This window comes from Anastrepha obliqua, chromosome 5 (genome assembly GCF_027943255.1).
Source record: "Anastrepha obliqua isolate idAnaObli1 chromosome 5, idAnaObli1_1.0, whole genome shotgun sequence".
NCBI classification, from domain to species: Eukaryota; Metazoa; Arthropoda; class Insecta; order Diptera; family Tephritidae; genus Anastrepha; species Anastrepha obliqua.
Window position 1 is genome coordinate 28,549,396 of NC_072896.1, and position 21,383 is coordinate 28,570,778.

The 21,383-nt window shown below is 35.9% G+C and overlaps 1 protein-coding gene across 2 annotated transcripts in view; it reads right to left on the reverse strand.

Annotated features, from left to right (window-relative positions):
* LOC129246943 (tyrosine-protein phosphatase Lar) overlaps positions 1-21,383 on the reverse strand; it is a 263,927-nt gene that overhangs the window by 138,484 nt on the left and 104,060 nt on the right. For both annotated transcript variants that reach the window (XM_054885703.1, XM_054885702.1), the window contains one exon: positions 5,098-5,198. In XM_054885703.1, the coding sequence (XP_054741678.1) occupies positions 5,098-5,198 (101 nt within the window). The remainder of the gene's footprint in view (positions 1-5,097; positions 5,199-21,383) is intronic.

Sequence of the window (21,383 nt, forward strand, 5' to 3'; positions counted from 1 at the left end):
CAATAAGCATTCCAAGCTCAAAACAGCATCTGTCTCGTAGCAAGCGGCTGAAAAACGAAATGCTGCTCCCACCAGCTAAATCTAACTGCCAGCGCCATCGTGCGGACAGCAATCCTAGGTTAACAACCTAGAGCTCCTGATTAAAATTTGTTAGTGAAACCGGAGCAAATAAAAGAAATAAAAGTTAAAAATATGGGCTTCATTATTACGACTTTTTTATCAATAACTTTCCCCAGACCAACAATTTTGGAAAATTCTCATAACCAAGACATATCAAATGCCATCAGTGTTATGTAATATTTTTTGCTAACTCAAAATAGAATAGTCGCATTTTACAAAAGTAGAAGGATTTTCGAGATTCCAGTATTTGAAAATTGCGGTCTTATGAGTTTTAAGACTTTAAAATTGTCCCTATCTTCGGCCTTAGTGAACCGAATTTTAAGTTAATTTTTTTTTGTGTTTTGTAAAAGAGAATTAAATAGTTTTTCCAGAGATTTTTGTCGGTTTCTGCTTCGAGCATGTTATTTTTGTTGTTGTAGCAGCATAAACATTCGCCATGGGTGTACGGAAAACGCTGCTGAAGTGATAGTCCTTAGTCGAATATATATCTGGGTTGTTCTGGTGACATAGAAGCGACCGTAGGGACGAGCGAGAGAGAGAGAGAAAGGGAAAAAGAGAATGCCCAAAAACGACGCCATGCATTCCAATCAGTGTGGCTCTTTAAAGGAAAATATGCAGATGCACAACACAAATAGGAATGAAAGTACGCCAAAAACACTATTATTATTATTTCTCTCTCCCACAGCCAGCAACCACCCGTTTAAAGACAAATGTCACGTGAGTCATATGCATATCCATGCACTTACGCTTCATACTATTCACTTCACCGGCATAATTCTATTCAGTTTAATAAGCTCTTATCATCAATCTATGCACTGTTATCATACTATGAGCACTCAGAGATTTCTAAAACCTCAAAATTATCGTCATCTACATTACCTCACCATTCATAACTGATTTGCATAACTTTGCACGCAAATTTCCAAATATTAAACTGAAATTATAAACATTCTACTTCTACTCATTATTAAGCCATTATTAAATATATCAAAGCCATAAGATAAACCGAAAATGTTTTCACAAATTTAATACACTTTGCTTGTATTTGTTTGTGTAGCCATAATGATGGGAATAATAAACTTATCAAAATAAACGAAGAGCAACATTTCCATCATAATCAAAATGCAATGCTAAATTATTGCATCAATTTCCTATATTTCTTAATAACTTGAAAGCATTAAATATTGTGTAAATCTTGCACATAACTTTGCTATTTACATAAAACAATATTGCTTAAGTACATACAATGCATTCACTTCGGTATTCACAAAACACTTCAACATTTCGATTTTGGGAGCTTAGCTTAGCATACATCCGGGCGCTCACTAGAGTGCTGCTAAGTGTTGAAAGATTATATAAGTAAAATATGCATATGATATGCTATGATTGGAAAGTATATATATACATACGGTCATTAAACTGACGCACGCTGATAAGTAAGGGTATGGGTGACCCAACGCAACCATCTGCTTGGCGTCCGCTTTCCATGCTGGACAGCGCCGGGAAATCGCTTAAGAAACTCATACAGCGCAGGCTTGCAGAATCTGTTAAGAGTGCAAGGGGGTTGTCAGCAAGACAATACGGTTTCCGACGCGGAAGACTAACCCTTGACGCCATAGAGGAGGTGGTAAGCAGCGCTCAACGACGCCACTACCCGAACCGCATCACCGTCCTGGCAACGCTTGATGTACGAAACGCCTTCAACAGCCTATACTGGATAGACATTATAAAGGCACTACGAGAAAGGTTTCGAATACCTGCATACCTGCTAAGGATTCTCCAGAGTTATCTGAGTGAGAGTGAACTGCTGTACGACACACCAGATGGCCAGAAAATAAAATACAAACAATAACGTCTGGCGCAGCTCAAGGATCTACTCTCGACCCCGATCTCTGGCATCTGAGCAACGACGAGATATTGAGCATAGAAATGCTCAGTAAATTACAAACAAACAAAGTTTCACACTTACATATAACGGGTGATTTTTTAGCTATTATCTTCTTAAACAGTTGGTTTAAACAGCTGACGCACGTTTCGTGTTTTGTTTCACTGTCAAACTTCTTCAGTTTGGTCTACAATTTAACCATCAAACGAACAACGCTTCCAAATCATTGAATTTTTTGTTCTGTTAAGAAAGTTTATCGCGCACTTCTTTTATTTTATGGTCAAATTAATCGACCCACTGAAGCGGCTATTCGAGCTATTGTGACTACATTTAGAACCAAATTTACATTATTGGACATCAAAGCACCAACAGGCTTACGTAGAGTGCGAACTGAAGAAAATATAGCAGCTGTATCGGCCAGTGTTAATGATGACCATCAAATATCGATTCGTCGCCGTTCGCAGCAATTGGGCCTCTGTTACTCAACAACGTGAAAAATTTTGCGAATTGATTTAGGTGTGAAGCCTTTTAAAATACAGCTGGTGCAAGAATTGAAGCCGAACGACCTACCGCAACGCAGAATTTTTGGTGAATGGGCTCTTGGAAAGTTGGCCGAAGATCCACTTTTTTATCGAAAAATTGTGTTCAACGACGAAGCTCATGTTTGGATCAATGGGTACGTAAATAAGCAGAATTGTCGATTTTGGAGTGACGATCAGTCAGAAGAACTGCAAGAGCTACCAATGTGTCCAGAAAAGGTCACAGTTTGGTGCGGTTTATGGGCTGGAGGTATCATTGGACCGTACTTCTTCAAAGATGCTGCGAATTGTAACGTATCTGTGAATGGTGAGCGCTACCGTGAAATGATATCCAACTTTTTTTTTTGCCCAAAATGGAAGAGTTTAACTTGCATGACATGTGGTTTCAGCAAGACGGTGCCACATGCCACACAGCACGCGTAACAATGGACTTGTTGAGAGGCGAGTTCGGTGAACATTTTATTTAACGTTCGGAACCTGTCAATTGGCCACCCAGATCGTGCCATATAACGCATTTAGATTATTTTTTGTGGGGCTATGTTAAAGCTCATGTCTATTCAGACAAGCCTGAGTCAAGTAACGCATTGGAAGACAACATTAAATCATTTATATGTGAGATACCGGCCGAAACATTGGAAAGAGTATGCCAAAATTGGAGTAAGCGGATGGACCATTTGAAGCGCAGTCGCGGTCAACATTTGCATGAAATAATTTTCAAGCATTTAATTATATGGACTTTACTATCGATTTAAATAAAAAGCTCAGGCATTTTTTTGAATGTTACGTGTGGTTTTTTGAAAAACTTTCCTATAGCTCTTAAAAAATCAGCCTTTACAAGTAAGATTGTAAGCCAAGATCATCAAGAGACTATAAGTAAAACATTTATTTTTTTTACAGAATTTCATTTGGATTTCTTCAACAGTTGTAAAGAATCACATTACTTTTTTTTCTTATAACTTTTAAATAAAATTCTTCACTGTTCTACGCCCATTTCATATTTATGATTTATTCCCATGTGCAACACTTAATTTTCTCTCTTCATTTTATTATTTACATACCTTCATTTTATTACGAAGTGATTTCAGCTATTTGATGCAAATTTAATAAACCTCAAAATGTGTTGGCTCACACCACAAAAACGTTGTGAGGCAATATTCATTCGAGCTATCAAATAAAACAGTCAACTGTTTGCCAGAGGGAACACAGGGGTGACCATACATCCGCATGCAGAGGAGAGAGTGAGCGTAAGCAGTAATCAAAATGGGCGCACAACAGTTGGAAAAGGAAGGGGAAACATTTGATATTTGTTATTTATTATTTAATATTTATTGTTTTTACATTTCGAATTGAAGTTTTAAACTTGATAGCTGTGTAAATATTTTTGATTGAAATGTGAGCTTTAGAGCTGTATTGACAGATAAACATATGAATATTAATTTAATTCATTTTATTATATTATTACCTGATAATATTTAAATAAAGTGGTTTAGAATTTCAAGCTGACAATTAATAGAAACTATTCAAAATGTTAATGCCCCGGCGCACCAACCAATAATAAAACTTATGAAACTGTTAAAATCTAAAATAGAAAAGTTTCATATTAAAATTATATAACTTTAAATTTTAAGGGGTTATATAGCTTGTGTTGGACTACAAAATCGAAAAATTTTTTATGTCATATTCTAAAAGTACTTCATCTTAAAATATTCAAAAAAAAATTCAAAAAATCATAAAGATCGGAGCACTAGAACGAAAGTTACAGACGTGGAAGGGCGCGACTTTTCTTGGAACGAGAAATGCACGCAAAACTTTAGACGCGATTATCTCGAAGTCGTGTTTTTTGAAAATTACCGTCGCGGTGAACATTATTTATCAACAACTATGTATTTGACCGATTTGCATAAACTTTTTTTTAATTATTCGAAGTAACAACCTCGTGAATCTGAACGGTTCACTTGTTATAAAAATTTGCATAGTTCGCTGGAATTAATTTTTTTTAACTTTTCAACCCCTCAAAAATCGTTTTTTTGGTGCAAAGCGGTTTTCATGTCGAGACAATTTTTTTGGGTAAATAAACCGTTCAGATTCACTAAAAAACATTTTTCTACAAACATTTTTTTGATTTCAGTTCAGATGCTCAAGCGCTACCGTAATCACCGCAAGCCTCAACGGCGTTTCGGGGGAGTGGCGATATTAACAATAAATAATAACATTTTTTAAAATAAAACACCAAAATGTATTCTTCGAGAGTTACCCTTCAGTATGATATATGCCTCATTTGAATAAAAGTTCCAAAACATATTTAAAAAAAAGTATGACAATCGTCCATTTTTTCGGGCTTAACAGCCTGATAAATATTAAAAGTGATTGGTGAAACTCTGTTTTTAATTGTTAATTTTTTTCGAAATCTTATTTTAAGATTTTGTTGTATTTTTTGAGTTTTCTAGTTAACCGCAATACTATTTTTGCAAATTTTACTTTAAAATTTCGTCTAAGTACTGTGAAATTTTTAATTCTACAGAAGAAAAAATATTAAAAAAAAATTCTACTTACGGTCACTTGTCCATTTGGTGTCTCTGGCGGTTCCCACGTTATAACCATTGTTGAGGAACTCAGTGGACGGACTTGTACATTGCGTGGCGCGCTTTCCATTTCTGTAAGTTAGATTAAATAGAAAAGGTGAATGTTAAAATGTGAAAACGAATATAATTTTTGGTATTTTTTCTGGCATCATTTTTCGTGGTAATGTTCACAAGCACTTGGGCTTAAAATAATAGTAGCGTGAGGAATTATCAAGTTTTTACAATTTTTGTTTTTGCATTTTTTTTTTTTTTTATAAAAATATAGTACATAAACCATGTAACTGAAAGCTCCAAACTTTGGACGAAATTCACAAAAATTTAACAAGTTTAAAAAAATTATCAACAAAATTTTCAACTTTTTAAAAATAAGTGATAGATTGAAGTCGCTTTAAAATCGCGTTGAGTTTTGCCAATTTTTTTGCATTATTTTGCGTTATTGACAAATTTTTTCATATAAACCACGTCTTTTATATGGAAAAAATGCTCAACGCTTCAGCGAAAATTTTTTTTCAAAAATCTCCTCATCAAAATTTGATGTATTTTTAGCGTAAGTTTGAAAAGGGTAAAAAATCGCGTTGAGGTTTGCCAATTTTTTAGCATGCGTTGTTGAGTACTTTTTTTCCATATTAAACATGTCTTTTAAAGGGTGGTTAAATTTCAAGGGCCGATGTTGAATGTGAACCATAACTAAACGTCAACGACTCCGTTGGACTTCTTTCTTTGGGATTATTTGAAAGAAAAGGTGTACGTCGATAAGCCAGCAACAATTCAAGAGCTAGGGGTTGAGATAATTCGGCACATTAACGGCATAGAACCTCAATTATGTCTCAGCGTCATCGAAAATTTTGACCATCGGATGGAGGTGTGCCGCCGAGGCTGCAGCGGTCATTTGGCCAATATTTTGTTCCATACGTAATTGAGCCATACCAATATTATCATAACAAAGAGAAATGACAATAATTTCCTAAAAAATTGTATTTTATTCAAAATCAACACCGGCCCCTGAAACTTAACCATCCTTTATATGGAAAAAAGGCTTAAGGCCTCAGAGAGAATTTTTTGTTTTAAATTCACAAAAATTGACAATAATTTCCTAAAAAATTGTATTTTATTCAAAATCAACACCGGCCCCTGAAACTTAACCACCCTTTATATGGAAAAAAGGCTTAAGGCCTCAGAGATTTTTTTTTTTTAATTCACAAAAATTTTGATGTACCTGAAACTTACATTTTGTTATACTGATACTAAAGATTCTTAATAAAAATTAAAAAAAAATTTTAAATTTTGTCTACATTTTTGTGAAAAGCCTTGTTAGCCTGAAAAACCTTGGGTTATATGGTTTTTATTGTAGAATGCATAACATTTTTATAAAAATATAAAAAAACTGAGTTAAAAAAAAAATCTAAAAAAAATTGTTAAATCTTTGTAATTTCTCGCGCTACTATTATTTTGAACGCCGATGTATATGTACACCTTCCATACATTCATAAGAAAATGTTTCATGTAACAGAAATTCCACTTTTCAACATTTCTGTTTGCGTATGTGGAAAAAAATATAACTTTTTCGTTTGCAAGCAACTTCTGCACACACACACACACACAGATACATACATGCAACCTCATACGTCAATCCATCAATCATGCCATTAAAATTCAATTAAATATTATATGTTTCAGCAACAGGGCAAGAAACCCTTTGGACGATCCTCACAGGACGCCAAGAATACATTTAAATCTCATTTTATCAATTATTTGCCTTATTAACACAAAAATTAATTCAATTATAAAGACATTCAATGAATTGCTGCTGCTTCTGCTGCCACTGCCACCAGCCTTCATACCTCTTTTGCCGATTTATTTGCTTGATTTCACTGCAAGACCACTTCAACGTCGCGCACTCATCTTCATTGAATATATTCGTCATTTCTTATTTTAACTTCAATTAGTCATTATGCCACTACAGCGTAACCGCAGCATCAATTACGTGCAATTAAAAATCGAGCGAAGCGGAGACCCAAATCAATACGTTCTCGTTTCATTGAGCCAAGCAAGTGGCAGGTAGACAGACCAGCCAACCCATAAACCCAAAGTCATTCCCAACCAAACTACGAGTATGAATTGTCGGCTATGGCACAGCTAAGGCAGTGCGAGAGTCAACCAATCAGCCAAGCATATAACCACTTCCTCCACATCAAACGTATAGGAAACGGAAGAGGAAACAAAAGAACCGCAATGCAATTGAAGCGTGCATATACATACATACGTATACACACAACCATCTACAGTCGCATACTTAGCCACATAAACGTCAAACATAACCAATACTTGCAAATTAGCAAATGATACCATGCAGGAAAATCCATTAGTGCCGGGAACTGGTATACTTCTTTGATATTTAGAACTAAGTCTTATATGACTAGTACGCTTTTCTCCGCCTTCCCCATAAGCAGCTGGCGATACGCTAAAAAGTGCGAATTGCACTCCGATGCATACATTTTTGGATAGTCGATTTTTCTGCGATTTTCCTTTTGCTAAGCAACAACTTAATGCGTAAGAAATCGTAGTCTTGTGATGACGCACACTAGTCATGGGTGAATATTACCTTATATTTTTCTGTTTGCTTTGACACTGTTAAAGTATGATATAATCATAGATGTCACTATTACCACAAAAACGAGCAGCGAAATGGTTCACAATGCGCAAAATCGCATCACTTCTGCTTCGGCAAACTAGTGAACAAGTTCAAGTTTTTCCTGCTGGGTTAGGACAGGCAAATGGGCAAATCAATTTATGGCGAAGGTGGTATAGTATTGCTCGCTGTACATTAATTGCTAATTAAAAATATACGCTTACACACATACAAACCTATATTCCTAAATGCCGCCTGAGTGCAGGCAAAAAAAGGTCAAAGTGGTCGAGAGAAATGCATTGAAAAGAAATCGCGAAAAGTCAGTTGCAGCCGCAGCGACTTAAGAAGTGCAGAAAATTGTATAGGAATATGAAAGAATGGATTGACAAAAAAAAAGAAAGAAAATGAAAAAAATAATAAATAAAAGAGCTGCAGAGCTGTACGAAAGAAATAAAAATAACTGAAAAAAAATGAGATGGGAAAAAGGTGATGATTGAAGATTTTAATGAAGAAAATTTGTAAAGAATAGATTGCAATGAGGGAAATAAAATGTATATCAATGAGAAAAAAATTAAAATGCACGAAAGATATTTAAAATACGTAAAAAATGCAATCAATTGCAAATGAATTGCACAAAAGAAATGCGCATGCGATGTCAATGGATGAAATGTAATCAAATATTATACAATAAAATCGTAAGATTTTTTCTAGCAACAAAATCAAAAATTTTTATTTTAATTATTATATGGTAAACGAGGCACGGTCCCTATTAAGACAGATGCTGCTATATATAAAGGAAGTACACTCATGCTCACATAATTAAGTCACTTTTTACGTCAATGTAGTTTAATGGCTCATTCAATTTTAGTATTATATAATAAAGTGTATGTGTGAAGCCCCTCAAAAATTGCGCTAATTCTTAACTTTTACTTTCGAAAGTGTTAGCATAAGTTTTTTGGGATGCAAAAGGGGATTTGGTAAAACAATAAATTCTAAAAAAGGGGGAAAAAATGTTAAACAGACCCAGTTTGCAAAAGAAATAAATTATTTTTCATCAGGACGATGCGCCGTTTTACAAAGGCTAAAATCTATGAAATAAAGTTCGAATTGCTGGAGCATCCACCGTGTTCGCCAGATTTGACCCCTAGCGGCTTCCATCATAAGAAGGTTCATGCGTGGAAACCGTTTTTCATCAAATTATGAGGCCATAACAGATGTGGAAGCGTATTTTGCAGCCCTTCCAGATTCTCACTTCAAGGATGGAATTCATAAATTTGAATCTAATTGGCGCAAGAGTATTGATGTTCAGAGAGACTATCCTGAATAATAAAGTGTATCTCAAACCATAAAATTTTCTTTTTCTTATCGAATCGCAAAACTTATTGAACAACTTAGTATGTGCTTTTTATCGAATGAAAGACCATTAAGAAGCAGAAAGCCCTGAAGTAAAAGCGAAACGGTAAATTTTTAAAAAATTACAAAAAAGAAAAAAATTAAATTAGATTTATATAAATAAGTTGATTTAAAAAAAAATAATAAAAAAAAAATTATGAAAAAAATCTAAAGATCAAATACCAAAAGAATTTATTGAGAAACAAAAACGATAAAGACCAAACACCAAAAAATTGTATTTTTATTGAACTACATACGCAGAGGCATACGAAAAAAAAATGACCGATTGCGTCGTTTTGGGCAGTTGCATTTCAAGAGACTAAACTTTTCAAAAATATTTTTTTTATAATTTATATTAAAAATCTTATATATAAAATAAAGTCAACTTTTTGTGTGTGTTCGCTAACCGGCCGTGTCTTTGCACCGAATTAAACCAAACTTACACACATTGTTAAGTAGGTATTGAAGATGGTTTACGTATAGTTTGGATGCCTATTGGTGGATAGGGCTCGAGATATAGGTCAAAACGTGGACCCGGGTAACCTTCGGATGTGTATGTACAATATGGGTATCAAATGGAAGCTGTTGGTGAATGCTTCAGTTCAGAGTATTTTTCATGCCGCTCCGTGACTAGGGTCTCGAGATAGAGACCAAAACGTGGACCCTGGAATGTATTTGTACAATATGGATACCAAATGGAAGCTGTTGGTGAATGCTTTAGTACAGAGTATTTTTCATGCCGCTCCGTGACTGGGTCCTCGAGATAGAGACCAAAACGTGGACCCTAGAATGTGTTTGTACAATATGGATATCAAATGGAAGCTGTTGGTGAATGCTTTAGTTCAGAGTATTTTTCGTGCCGCTCCGTGACTAGGGTCTCGAGATAGAGACCAAAACGTGTACCCTAGAATGTGTTTGTACAATATGAATATCAAATTGAAGCTGTTGGTGAATGCTTTAGTTCAGAGTATTTCTCATGACGCACCGTGACTAGGGTCTCGAGATAGAGACCACAACGTGGACCCTAGAATGTGTTTGTACAATATGGGTATCAAATGGAAGCTGTTGGTGAGTGCTTTAGTTTAGAGTATTTTTCGTGCCGCTCCGTGACTAGAGTCTCAAGATAGAGACCAAAATGTGGACCCGGGTAACCTTTGGTTGTGTATGTACAATATGGGTATCAAATGAAAGCTGTTGATAAGTGCTTTAATACAGGGTAATTTTCATACCTATTGATGAGTATGGTCTCGAAATATATGCCAAAACGTGGACCCGCCGTGTCTTTGCACCGAATTAAACCAAACTTACACACATTGTTAAGTAGGTATTGAAGATGGTTTCCATATAGTTTGGATACCTATTGGTAGATAGGGTCTCGAGATATAGGTCAAAACGTGGACCCGGGTAACCTTCGGATGTGTATGTACAATATGGGTATCAAATGGAAGCTGTTGGTGAATGCTTTAGTTAAGAGTATTTTTCATGCCGCTCCGTGACTGGGGTCTCGAAATATATGCCAAAACGTGGACCCGCCGTGTCTTTGCACCGAATTAAACCAAACTTACACACATTGTTAAGTAAGTATTGAAAATGGGTTTCGTAAAGTTTGGTGGTAATTCGGAACACTGGCAATGCGTACAGCGTTCTTTTGAACCAGCCATAATGTCGTTTACTTTTTTAGCGCTGTCACTGAACTGAACTTGACAGTGTGAGTTGCAATGTGTCAATAAAAATATTGTTTATGCCAAAGCGCTTGAATAAAGAATAAAGAAATAAATAATATGAAAACCATATCTTTTCTGTTCTAAACCATATCTATTCTATTTTAGTGTGCCCAGCGAAGCGGGCCGGGTTTGCTAGTATTTGTATATAAAAAAGTATTAAGAAAAATTCTGATAAAATACTACATTTTTTACAATTCATATTTAAAAAAATTATGTTTGGAAAAAGTTTGTATTTAAAAAGTTTTTATTAAAGAAAAATATTGAAAAAAATGTATTTAAAAACTACAACGAAACTAAAAAGTTGCGTTGTCAAAGTAATACATAATTTTTATGAAACGATTGCGTTTATTGAGTAGTGGTGTTTTAAGAAGTTGCGTTTGAAAAGGTTAACGTCTAATTGAAAATTTTTTTTTGCTTAATTTATGGTAACAAAAAATTTTTATAAAGTGTATTTACAAAATTGTTTTCTTAATTTATGTTGAGAAAAATTTATGTTACAAAAAAAAATAAAAAAAAATTAAAGAAATGTATTAAAAAATGTATTTAAAAAAGTTATATAAAAAATTTTATGTTTAATAAAATTTGACTTAAAAAATTTAAATAAAACGTTTTTATTAAAAAAAGGTACATTTAAGAAAATTTTTACAAAAAAAAAAAAATTAGAAAAATATATATGTATCTAAATAACTACAGCGGAGCTAAAAAGTTGCTTTCTTAGAGCAATACCTTATCTCTATAAATCAGTGGCGATTGTTGAGCAGTTGCATATTTAGGAGTTGAGTTTCGAGAGAAAAACAGTATTAAAAAAAAAACTTGTTTGGATTATTTACTTTAAAAAAAATTTCATTTAAAAAAACTATTAAAAACTTTTTATTCAAAAAATATTTAAAAAATTTTATTGAAAAAGATTTATTAAAAAAATTATCTTAAAAAATTTATTAAAAAAATTTTATTTCAATAAATTTATTAAAAAAAATATCAAAAAAATTTATTTATTTGCACATTTTTTATAACTTATATTTAAAAAAATTTGTATTTAAAAAAATTACTGAAAAAATTTATATTTAAGGGGGAACACCACTGAGGGGGTCAAAAAATAGTCGATTTTTGAGAATTTTTTTAGTAAGTGGGAATGATTATTCGAGGATCGGACAAAGGCAATTTATTATTTATATATGTATTAAACTATGTTGCTGTAAATTTTTAATAAAAAATATTGAAAATTGACAAATTTATGTAAATCAACGTAAAAAAATGACGTCTGGTGGCAGCGATACAGCAATGAATAATCATCTGAAATAAAAATACCAAAAATTTTATTAATCTACACAATAGTGGCTATCGTTATACGTAGCCGTTTGTTTGTTTGTTTTTTTTTTTGACAAAATGGTGGTTATTTTTTTTAATTTCCAACAGGCCCAAAAAAATAGTTATTTTCAAAATTTTGTACGTACAACGATAGCCAATGCGATAACAAAAATTTTGAAAAAAAGAAAATTAAAATCGGTTCATTAGTCTTCGAGAAATCGTTGCCACCGCATCAAAAAAAGTCGTTTCGAGAAAAACGCGTTTGAAATAAAGCATCGTATCGTAAGCGCTACGGGCCCGAACCGACGGGCGCTCACTTAAGTGAACATAGAATCGGGAACAAAGCGAATTTCGCTTTAAAATTTTTACCACATTTTCTTGAGTAGTTATACTAGCAATTTATGCAAAAAAAAAATCGATTTTTTTGAATTTTTACAGTGGCGTTCCCCCTTAAATAGAGATTAATTAAAAAAAAAAAATATTAAAAACCAATTCATTTCCTCTTATTTGAATGTTGTTTTCTCGATTTTAGAAGTTTGCAGATCGCAGCTCGGCAATTTTTTTTCTCATTTTGTTGCCTAGCGGTACTACATCGTATGGCCGCTGGATACGCAGTTTTAAGGTACTATCTGCTGTTAAGATATTTATCACCTTAAAATAATTTTTAAAAGTCTTCCTTCGCTAATCAATGCACAGCCATTTTCATTTCCAAGTATGTGGCATATCCTGAGATTTAATTTGCTGTATTCATTCTTGTATCAACACTGTCCCACACACTTATTTATATATCAATAGTATTTCTGGTTTATATTTGTATAGATTATGTAATGTCTGGATATCTTTAATTTGTGCTTTGTTTTAATGTCTATGATAAAAATGGCAAAGCTTGTAAACTTCCACTATAACATTCAAAAGCTCTATAACTCAATTAATGCCCTATCGATGTATGTCAAATTAAGGATGGCTTGCCTTTGAAAATACATATGTATGTGTAAAAGTTAATGCTATGTACTATAAGTTGTATATGTATGCATACGTTTGCATATGTACGCATATGCGTAAACAGGAAAAGCCCTTTCAAAAAACTACAACCCTTAACACACCTCTTTGCCCAACTCTATATAATTCAATCTACCATTCGAACATCCAACGCTGCATACATACAAATTTGTGTTAAGGAAAGTAAGCAAATTTCTTGCATATAAAAATTTACATATATTTTGTCATTTTAATGCGTAGACATTGAACTTCCAACTAGAAATTTACATATCAACACTCATTGCACCATTTCTGTTGATAAAATATGCAACTCAATATTATTTCTTTCACTTCAATCTCTGCACGCAGACTGCTCTATTACGACTTATTTATGTACATATGTATGTGTGTATACTGCAGGTTCCTTTATCTAGTCCAAATTATTTTGCAAATAGATTTTGCATTTATTTCGAGACTTACGTTGAGATAACATTTTGTGAAAAGTCGTTTTATTTAATCCACAAAGAAAATTTCATTCATACAAAGAAAGTTTTCATTCAAACTGCTTGTTTGTTGTCACATTCGGCATGCAATCCATACACACTCGTACATACATACATACCTAACTCCATTTATTTAAGCAATTTCATGCAATTATTATTTTACAGTCTTATCTGCAATTCATTTTTGAAGTTGCTGTTGTCTGCAGAAAGTGCAGAGCAGAAGTGCAAAGGTGTGCCTGCAAGCAGACTACATAGATATTTAAATTGTATTATGCGATTGATGAATATTTATTTGATAAATTTGTTTTATGAAGTCTTAATATGCGATATATTTATGCGCATAAATGTGCATTTGTAAAATGTTGTGTTTGTGAGATCTGTTCAGTTTGGGCATAAATGGATGAGTTTCAATTTAACAAACTGGTCACAGCAGCAAATGTGCAAGTACAAAGAGATGTTGCATAAGAACAAATTTATGAGCTGCTTTTAATGCTTTATTAAGCTGACTTTATCTGAATCTAAAAATTTAGGAGGAAGTGGTGTAAACGATGCACTGAGATTCGAAAAATCAATACTGGTGGGAAAAAGGTAAGTTATTCGACTTTGTTAAGAGCAAAAATTTTGTTTGACACTAAGCTGGCAAGTGTCCACAATGAAAAGGTGTACATGCGTTTTACCTTAATTCGGCATAGTAGCTTTGTATGACTGCCTCAAAATCGTAATGTGTCGACTGTATTCCTATGTACTCTGGCATTCCTGTTAGACTACTAGACACTGGTATTTACTTGGACAAATGTTAGAGCAAAATCCTTTTCTATTTATTAATACTAGCTCAGGTATTGTAGACGGCGAACTGGTGACTGACATCCAGAGCAATCTTAAATTATGGAGGGAACACTTCTCGAACCTTTTAAACAGTGACAGCTGCGCATGTCACAGAGAATGTGAAGATCCCGATACCCCAATCGACGACGACGGAATTGACGTTCCGCTACCCGACCATGACGAAGTGAGAATAGCGATAACGCGGCTAAAGAACAACAAAGCCGCGGGCGCCGACGGACTGCCGGCTGAGCTATTCAAACATGACGGCGAAGAGCTGGTAAGGTGCATGCATCAGCTCCTATGCAAAATATGGTCGGATGAAAGCATGCCAGCCGATTGGAATTTAAGTGTGCTCTGCCTAATCCAGAAGAAGGGGGATCGTGCAATCTGTGCCAATTACCGCGGGATTAGTCTTCTAAATATCGCCTATAAGGTTCTAGCGAGCGTATTGTGTGAAAGGCTGAAGCCCACCGTCAACCAACTGATTGGACCTTATCAGTGTGGCTTTAGACCTGGAAAGTCTACCATCGACCAAATATTCACAATACGCAAAATATTGGAAAATACCCATGAAAGGAGAATCGACACACACCATCTTTTCGTCGACTTCAAAGCTGCATTCGACAGTACGGAAAGGAGTTACCTGTATGCCGCTATGTCTGAATTTGGTATTCCCGCAAAACTAATACGGTTATGTAAGATGACGTTGCTCAGCACCAGCAGCGCCGTCAGAATTCGGAAGGACCTCTCCGAGCCGTTTGATACCAAACGAGGTTTCAGACAGGATGACTCGCTGTCGTGTGACTTCTTTAACCTGATGTTGGAGAGCATCGTACGAGCCGCAGAGCTGAATCGCTCATTTTAAAGAGCGTACAATTGCTGGCGTATGCCGATGATATTGACATCATCGGCCTTAACAACCGCGCTGTTAGTTCTACCTTCTCCAAACTGGATAAAGAGGCAAAGCGAATGGGTCTGGTGGTGAACGAGGACAAAACGAAGTACCTCCTGTCTTCAAACAAACAGTCGGCGCACTCGCGTATCGGCACCCACATCACTGTCTACAGTTATAATTTTGAGGTTGTAAAAGACTTCGTGTATTTAGGAACCAACATTAACACCGCCAACAATGTCAGCCTTGAAATCCAACGCAGAATCTCTCTTGCCAACAAGTGCTACTTTGGACAAAGTAGGCAACTGAGCAGTAAAGTCCTCTCTCGACGAACAAAACTAACACCCTACAAGACTCTCATCATACCCGTCCTAACGTATGGCGCAGAAGCTTGGACGATGTCAACATCCGATGAAGCGACGCTTGGAGTGTTCGAGAGAAAGATTCTGCGTAAGATTTTTGGATCTTTGCACGTTGGCAACGGCGAATATCGTAGGCGATGGAACGATGAGCTGTACGAGCTTTACGACGACATAGACATAGCCCAGCGAATAAAGATCCAGCGGCTACGTTGGCTGGGTCATGTCGTCCGAATGGATACAAATGCTCCGGCTTTGGAAGTATTCGATGCGGTAGCAGCTGGTGGAAGCAGAGGACGAGGAAGGTCTCCTCTGCGTTGGAATGGTCGGGTGGAGAAGGACTTGGCTTCACTTGGTGTGTCCAATTGGCGCCGGTTAGCACGAGAAAGGAACGACTGGTGCGCTTTGGTAAACTCGGCCAAAATCGGGTAAGCGGTTATCGCGCCAATTAAGAAGAAGAAGAGACTTAAAATCAGGACCTTAGTAGGGCCCTTCACAGGACATTGTCTCATGGGAAATCGTGCAAGGAGATTTTTAAAATCTTACTTCTTAACGAATATAGATAATCTATATACTTTAGGTATCAACAACCTTTTACGCTTTGTCAAAAGCTCAGGATGGTTCAATATGGAGAGGAAAATGTAGCCCAGCCCCTACGGCTCTCAACGGACCCATTTCGTGGTCTAAGTGGCATCGTTGTCTCTAAGTGCGATGCGGCTGCCAAACCTAACTTAAGCCTAACCTTGGACAGGCGGGCTAGCAACTTACTTGGCTTAAAATTTCAAGTTAACGAGTCGTCAAATTCACTGCCTCGTATAACAAAATCAAACCCTTCGTTGACGACCTTTGGCTATCGTGGCTATCGACTAAGATAGGATTGACGTCCTATGCTCCAAATAGGAGTTGAATAATAGACAGATAGCCGTTCGAAATTTAACATTTCCGCCCATACTGAAGCGTTACGACTCAAAAAATTTAACCTTAGCTGATAATGGGCCTCAAATAAATCAAATTTCTAATCAATTAAAATTACACAATAAAAATTATAAAATTTATCTTTTGAGAGACCAAAGAAATATTTGAAGTCAACTTCATCTGAGTAACTCAAAAACAAGGAACTGCTTGGCATTTCAAGAGCGGATATCTCGAAATTCCGGGCTTGTATAACCGGTCATTGGCTATTTGGCAAGGCATGCCCTGAGACTAGGAGTTTCTAGAAGTTGGAAGAAACAGTTGAGCACTTCATTTGCAATTATCCAGCCTTAGCTTAAATCAGAGCATTCTTTTTAGGTAGGTACTTTTTCAATTATTTCACAGAGCTGTCTGGTGTGGGGATGGGACCAATGCTGCGCTTCATAAGAACCACAAAATGTTTCCACGAAGGAAAGTTAATGAGGTCCCTGTATCGCACAGTGGTATCACAAGAGACCTGTAAGGTCTACGTGAGTTGGTCGCACAAACCGACTACCACCATAATTTAACCTAACTCAAAAACAAATCTGCACATATAGAAATCAGAGAGCGTACTTTTTTTATCTTTGTTTGCCGGCCAATTCTCGCTTAGGCACACAGGCTGAAAAAAATATTCCTTTTGCTTTCAAAACTTTCATAGTAAAAAGAAATAATTGATACGTTTTATTAATGCAGATTGATAGCAAATATTTCACAGTTTTATAGCAAAGCACGATCACTCCAATCGGTTGTATTAACTTTATTTTGTTGCACTTAAAAACCTGATTTTATGATTTTTTTACACATTTTGGCTAATAGCCACGCCCGTTTTGTAAACTTCTACAATTTATGTCGAAGAAAAAGACCTTCCACAGGTGATTAACTTCGAAATACAAAAAACTCTGCGCAAATTGGAGCATTCTCCGCATAGCTATTAGCACACATACATACATACAAATTTTGTGACTTTATTTTTAAAAGATGTAAAGATGAGTATGCGTTTTCGCACTGTGCCTACGACTACATTTAAAGTGAATGCAAAAGTTCAAACATAATTTCTAGATAGTTTTTTTTTATTTATTTTGCATTCACTCAGAACGTACGCCAAACAATTTAACACATTTTACAACTTTTGAGTAGCATCCAAAAATTTATTACGCTAATTTAAGTTTTGCACTCTCAATAGTTTTGGATGCGAATTTTGGAGTACCAATACCAAGGCAAATATACCAACATCACCACAGCCTGCACTGTGCAAATAACTTGGCAATTAATTCTGTGCGCGCATCCACACAAGCGCATGGCGATAACGTTTGGCACACACATACATGTGTGCATACTAAACTGTATACTTTTAGGCGTTAGTAGTTAAAGTTTGTCCGTAAAGGAGTTTTGTCTTTGCAACGCAAGAGTTCCGTTGCAACTTTTACGCTCTCCGAACAAACAAAAATAACGATGCGAACGCATTTAGACCACAAAGGTACTCTGCAACACAGGACTTTTACACATGTACCGCTACTTAACGAGTTTGTGTGTGTGCATGTGTGCTGGTATGTGTAAGTTTAAAATTTTCACGATAATTTATTTACACTGCTATTCGCACATACATGTATGTGCGTGTGTGTGTGTATGTGTATTTATGTGAGCGCATAAAGCGAAAGTTTCACCTATCTCTCTCAAGTCAAACTGCGAGTATAACTACAATAAATATTTGTGCCTCAAAATTGGCGAAAAGTTATTTTGGGTAAGCGAAATTAATGCCAAATAGGATTAAAGAATATTTTTTTTTTGTAGTGATAGCAGGAAGTGTGTATTACATATCGGAGAGAGAGAGGGAGAGAGAGAGAGAGAGAGAGGGGGCTTATAGATCGTCAACCGTGACGACTCTATTCTTTGCGTTCTAGCGCTGGGAAAGGTATTCAGGTATATACCTATGAAATGATACTTTTTTAATCAATGTGAAACGTTTATTAACAAAAAATGGTTACAAATTTAATCTTCAAGATAATAGCCATCGCTAGCGACACATTTTTCCCATCTCTCAGGCAATTTGTGGATGCCGCGCCAAAAAAATTGGCCGTCTTTGGCCGCAAACCAATCAACGAGCCATTTTTTGGTTTCTTCGTGAGAATTGAAGCGCTGCCCGGAAAGTGCGTGGCCCATCGATGCAAACAAATGATAATCGGAAGGCGCCAAGTCTGGTGAGTAAGTCGCATGCACCAGCTGTTCCCAATCGTACGTCTCCACCAATTCATCGCCCTGGCGGTGCATTGTCATCAAGAAAAATTAATTTGTGACGTCGATCGGCATATTCTGGGCACCGTTGGTAGCGTGCACCGTCAACTGTTTGACCTGGTTTTAATAGCTCGTACCAAATCATACCACGCAGATCCCAGAAAACACACAGCATTGCCTTGCGGCCGAAACGATTTGGTTTGGCCGTTGTTTTTGGCTTGTGGCCGGGCGGACCTTACGATGGTTTACGCTTGGGATTGGAGAGATACACCCATTTTTCATCACCCATAACGATTCGATGCAAAAAAGACTTCCTTTTGAACCGGGAGAGCAGCATTTCACAAGTGGTTTTTCGATGTCCGCAAATCGTAGTTTGAAGGCTTCGTGCCTTCGACACTTTTAAGAGCGACAAAAATGCATTGTTGTATGAAACGTAACAAACAATGAACTGAATATTGTTGACAGATGACAAGCGAAAAAACAAGACATTTGGGAAGGTTTGAAAATACTCATAGCGACATCTATAGGCTAATAGCTGAAAGTCTCATTTTATAGGTAACTAGTATTGAAACTTTAGACGCGTTTTTTCAAAACTATGTTTTTCGAATTTTCGATATTTTCTATTATGATATTACTTTCTATGTGAATATAAGTTTTCGAAAATTTATCGAAAAAATAATTTTTCCGAAGCAAAAATAGTAGGAAAATGCGCCCCAAAATTTGTTTTTTTTAAGCATTTTATTCCGCGATTTTTTTCCCTCATTTTTGTTTAATTCATATAGAAATTGTGACATTAAAAACAAAAAAAATTTTGGTTTTTTGTATTCAGGTCACTGACGCCGGTGCTGCAATTCCCGCCAATCCATATATTAAGAATGATGTAACTGTCTGTTTAGAGCAGTGCAGCCTAAATGAGCCGATACCTTCCTTTTGACGAGTATTGATTCTTTCAGGGCAACAACGTGTGGTTCAACTCCAAGGTCTTCTAACTATAGCGCTCGCTTTTATATTGTTGAAGGCGCCTTATATATCTATGAAGGCAACCAAGGTAAACTATTTAGCTGATAAATATTTTTCCACCAACACCCGCCAAGTTAGTGTAAGGCGGTTTCTGTAGATTTGACTATAGTGTAGACATGTATATATTCGTTTTGATCGATACTTTGCGAGATCGATACTTTACCAAGTCGATACTTGACGAGATTTCGATCACAACAGCCATCTGCCGAGAAAATAATGAATTTTTGGTATTTTTATTTCGTTGGCAATTAAGAATATAATCCATATTAATTTACTCCAAATCAATTCACCAGGTTGCGCAGTTGGGCAATTAGTCTTGGAAAAATGTATAGCCATTTGTCAATTACAGCCATAGCAGATAGTTGTGTGAGCTTTATATTGATAGAAAATATGTTTCCGAAAACTCCTCTCATTCATTCGCTTAATTAAAAAATTTGCAGCTAAATGTTTGTATGTATGCAGCTGCAGTTAGTGGCACTCAAATTTAACTGTACATACATTTCACGGTCGAAACGATTTTCTGGTGCGAGTTCCGTTTATATGGTAACTTTTTAATAAATATACGTATGCATGCGTGTGTGCGAGCGTTTGTGGATTTATGCAGCTCAAACGGCTATTATTCAAATATTCCCACACTCGCGCTATAGCCGCAACAAATATGTTCGCTCCTTCCACTCATGAATTTATACATTTTGATTTGTAATCATTGCAGCCAGCCAGCGTTGGCCACCTTCTGCCGCCTGCGCCTTTAACCGATGGCACTGTGTCCATTTAGTCTTTCCAATTTGTGGTGCGCTCGGTTCATTTTGAAAATTTTATTGTTCATTTGTTCGTTTGCTTAGCTATGCGCAGCTATCCAGAAATGTCTGTCTATTTGTTCAACTATCCGCTAAATGCCACTCACGCCAATCTGCTTGCGCCTGCTGAGTGCTTGTATGTATGTGTGCGTGTTTGTTGGTAGACAAGATAGGCTTCTATTATTTGCCGTTTCTGCGTGCCACTTTCTACAGCACCGCTGCACATTTCATACGTACACACACACACTACGTTTTGCTTATTGCATTGCTTATTTGTTCTTTGCATTTTGCATTCATAATGAGTGAAATTGATTTGTGAAAATGTTTGCATTTGCAATTGCCATATTGACGCGTCGAACAAAGGCTGAAAGCAGAAGGCAAAGACAAAAAAAAAGTTACAGCAAAAAAAAAATGAACTTTAAAAATTGTCACAAATGTCGCTGCCACATTTCGCATTCATTCAGTGATTTCGATCAATGCAATTGCAGTTGGTCATGGCGAAAATTCCTCGTACTTGTATACTCGCTTGTTCGGCAATAATTTTGCAATTTTCACTGTTAAAAGCAGCCATGCCGACGCTACTTGCAGATATGTAAGTGTGTATTATGTATGTACCTCTTCCTCCTACTTCGCCCCTCTTCTAT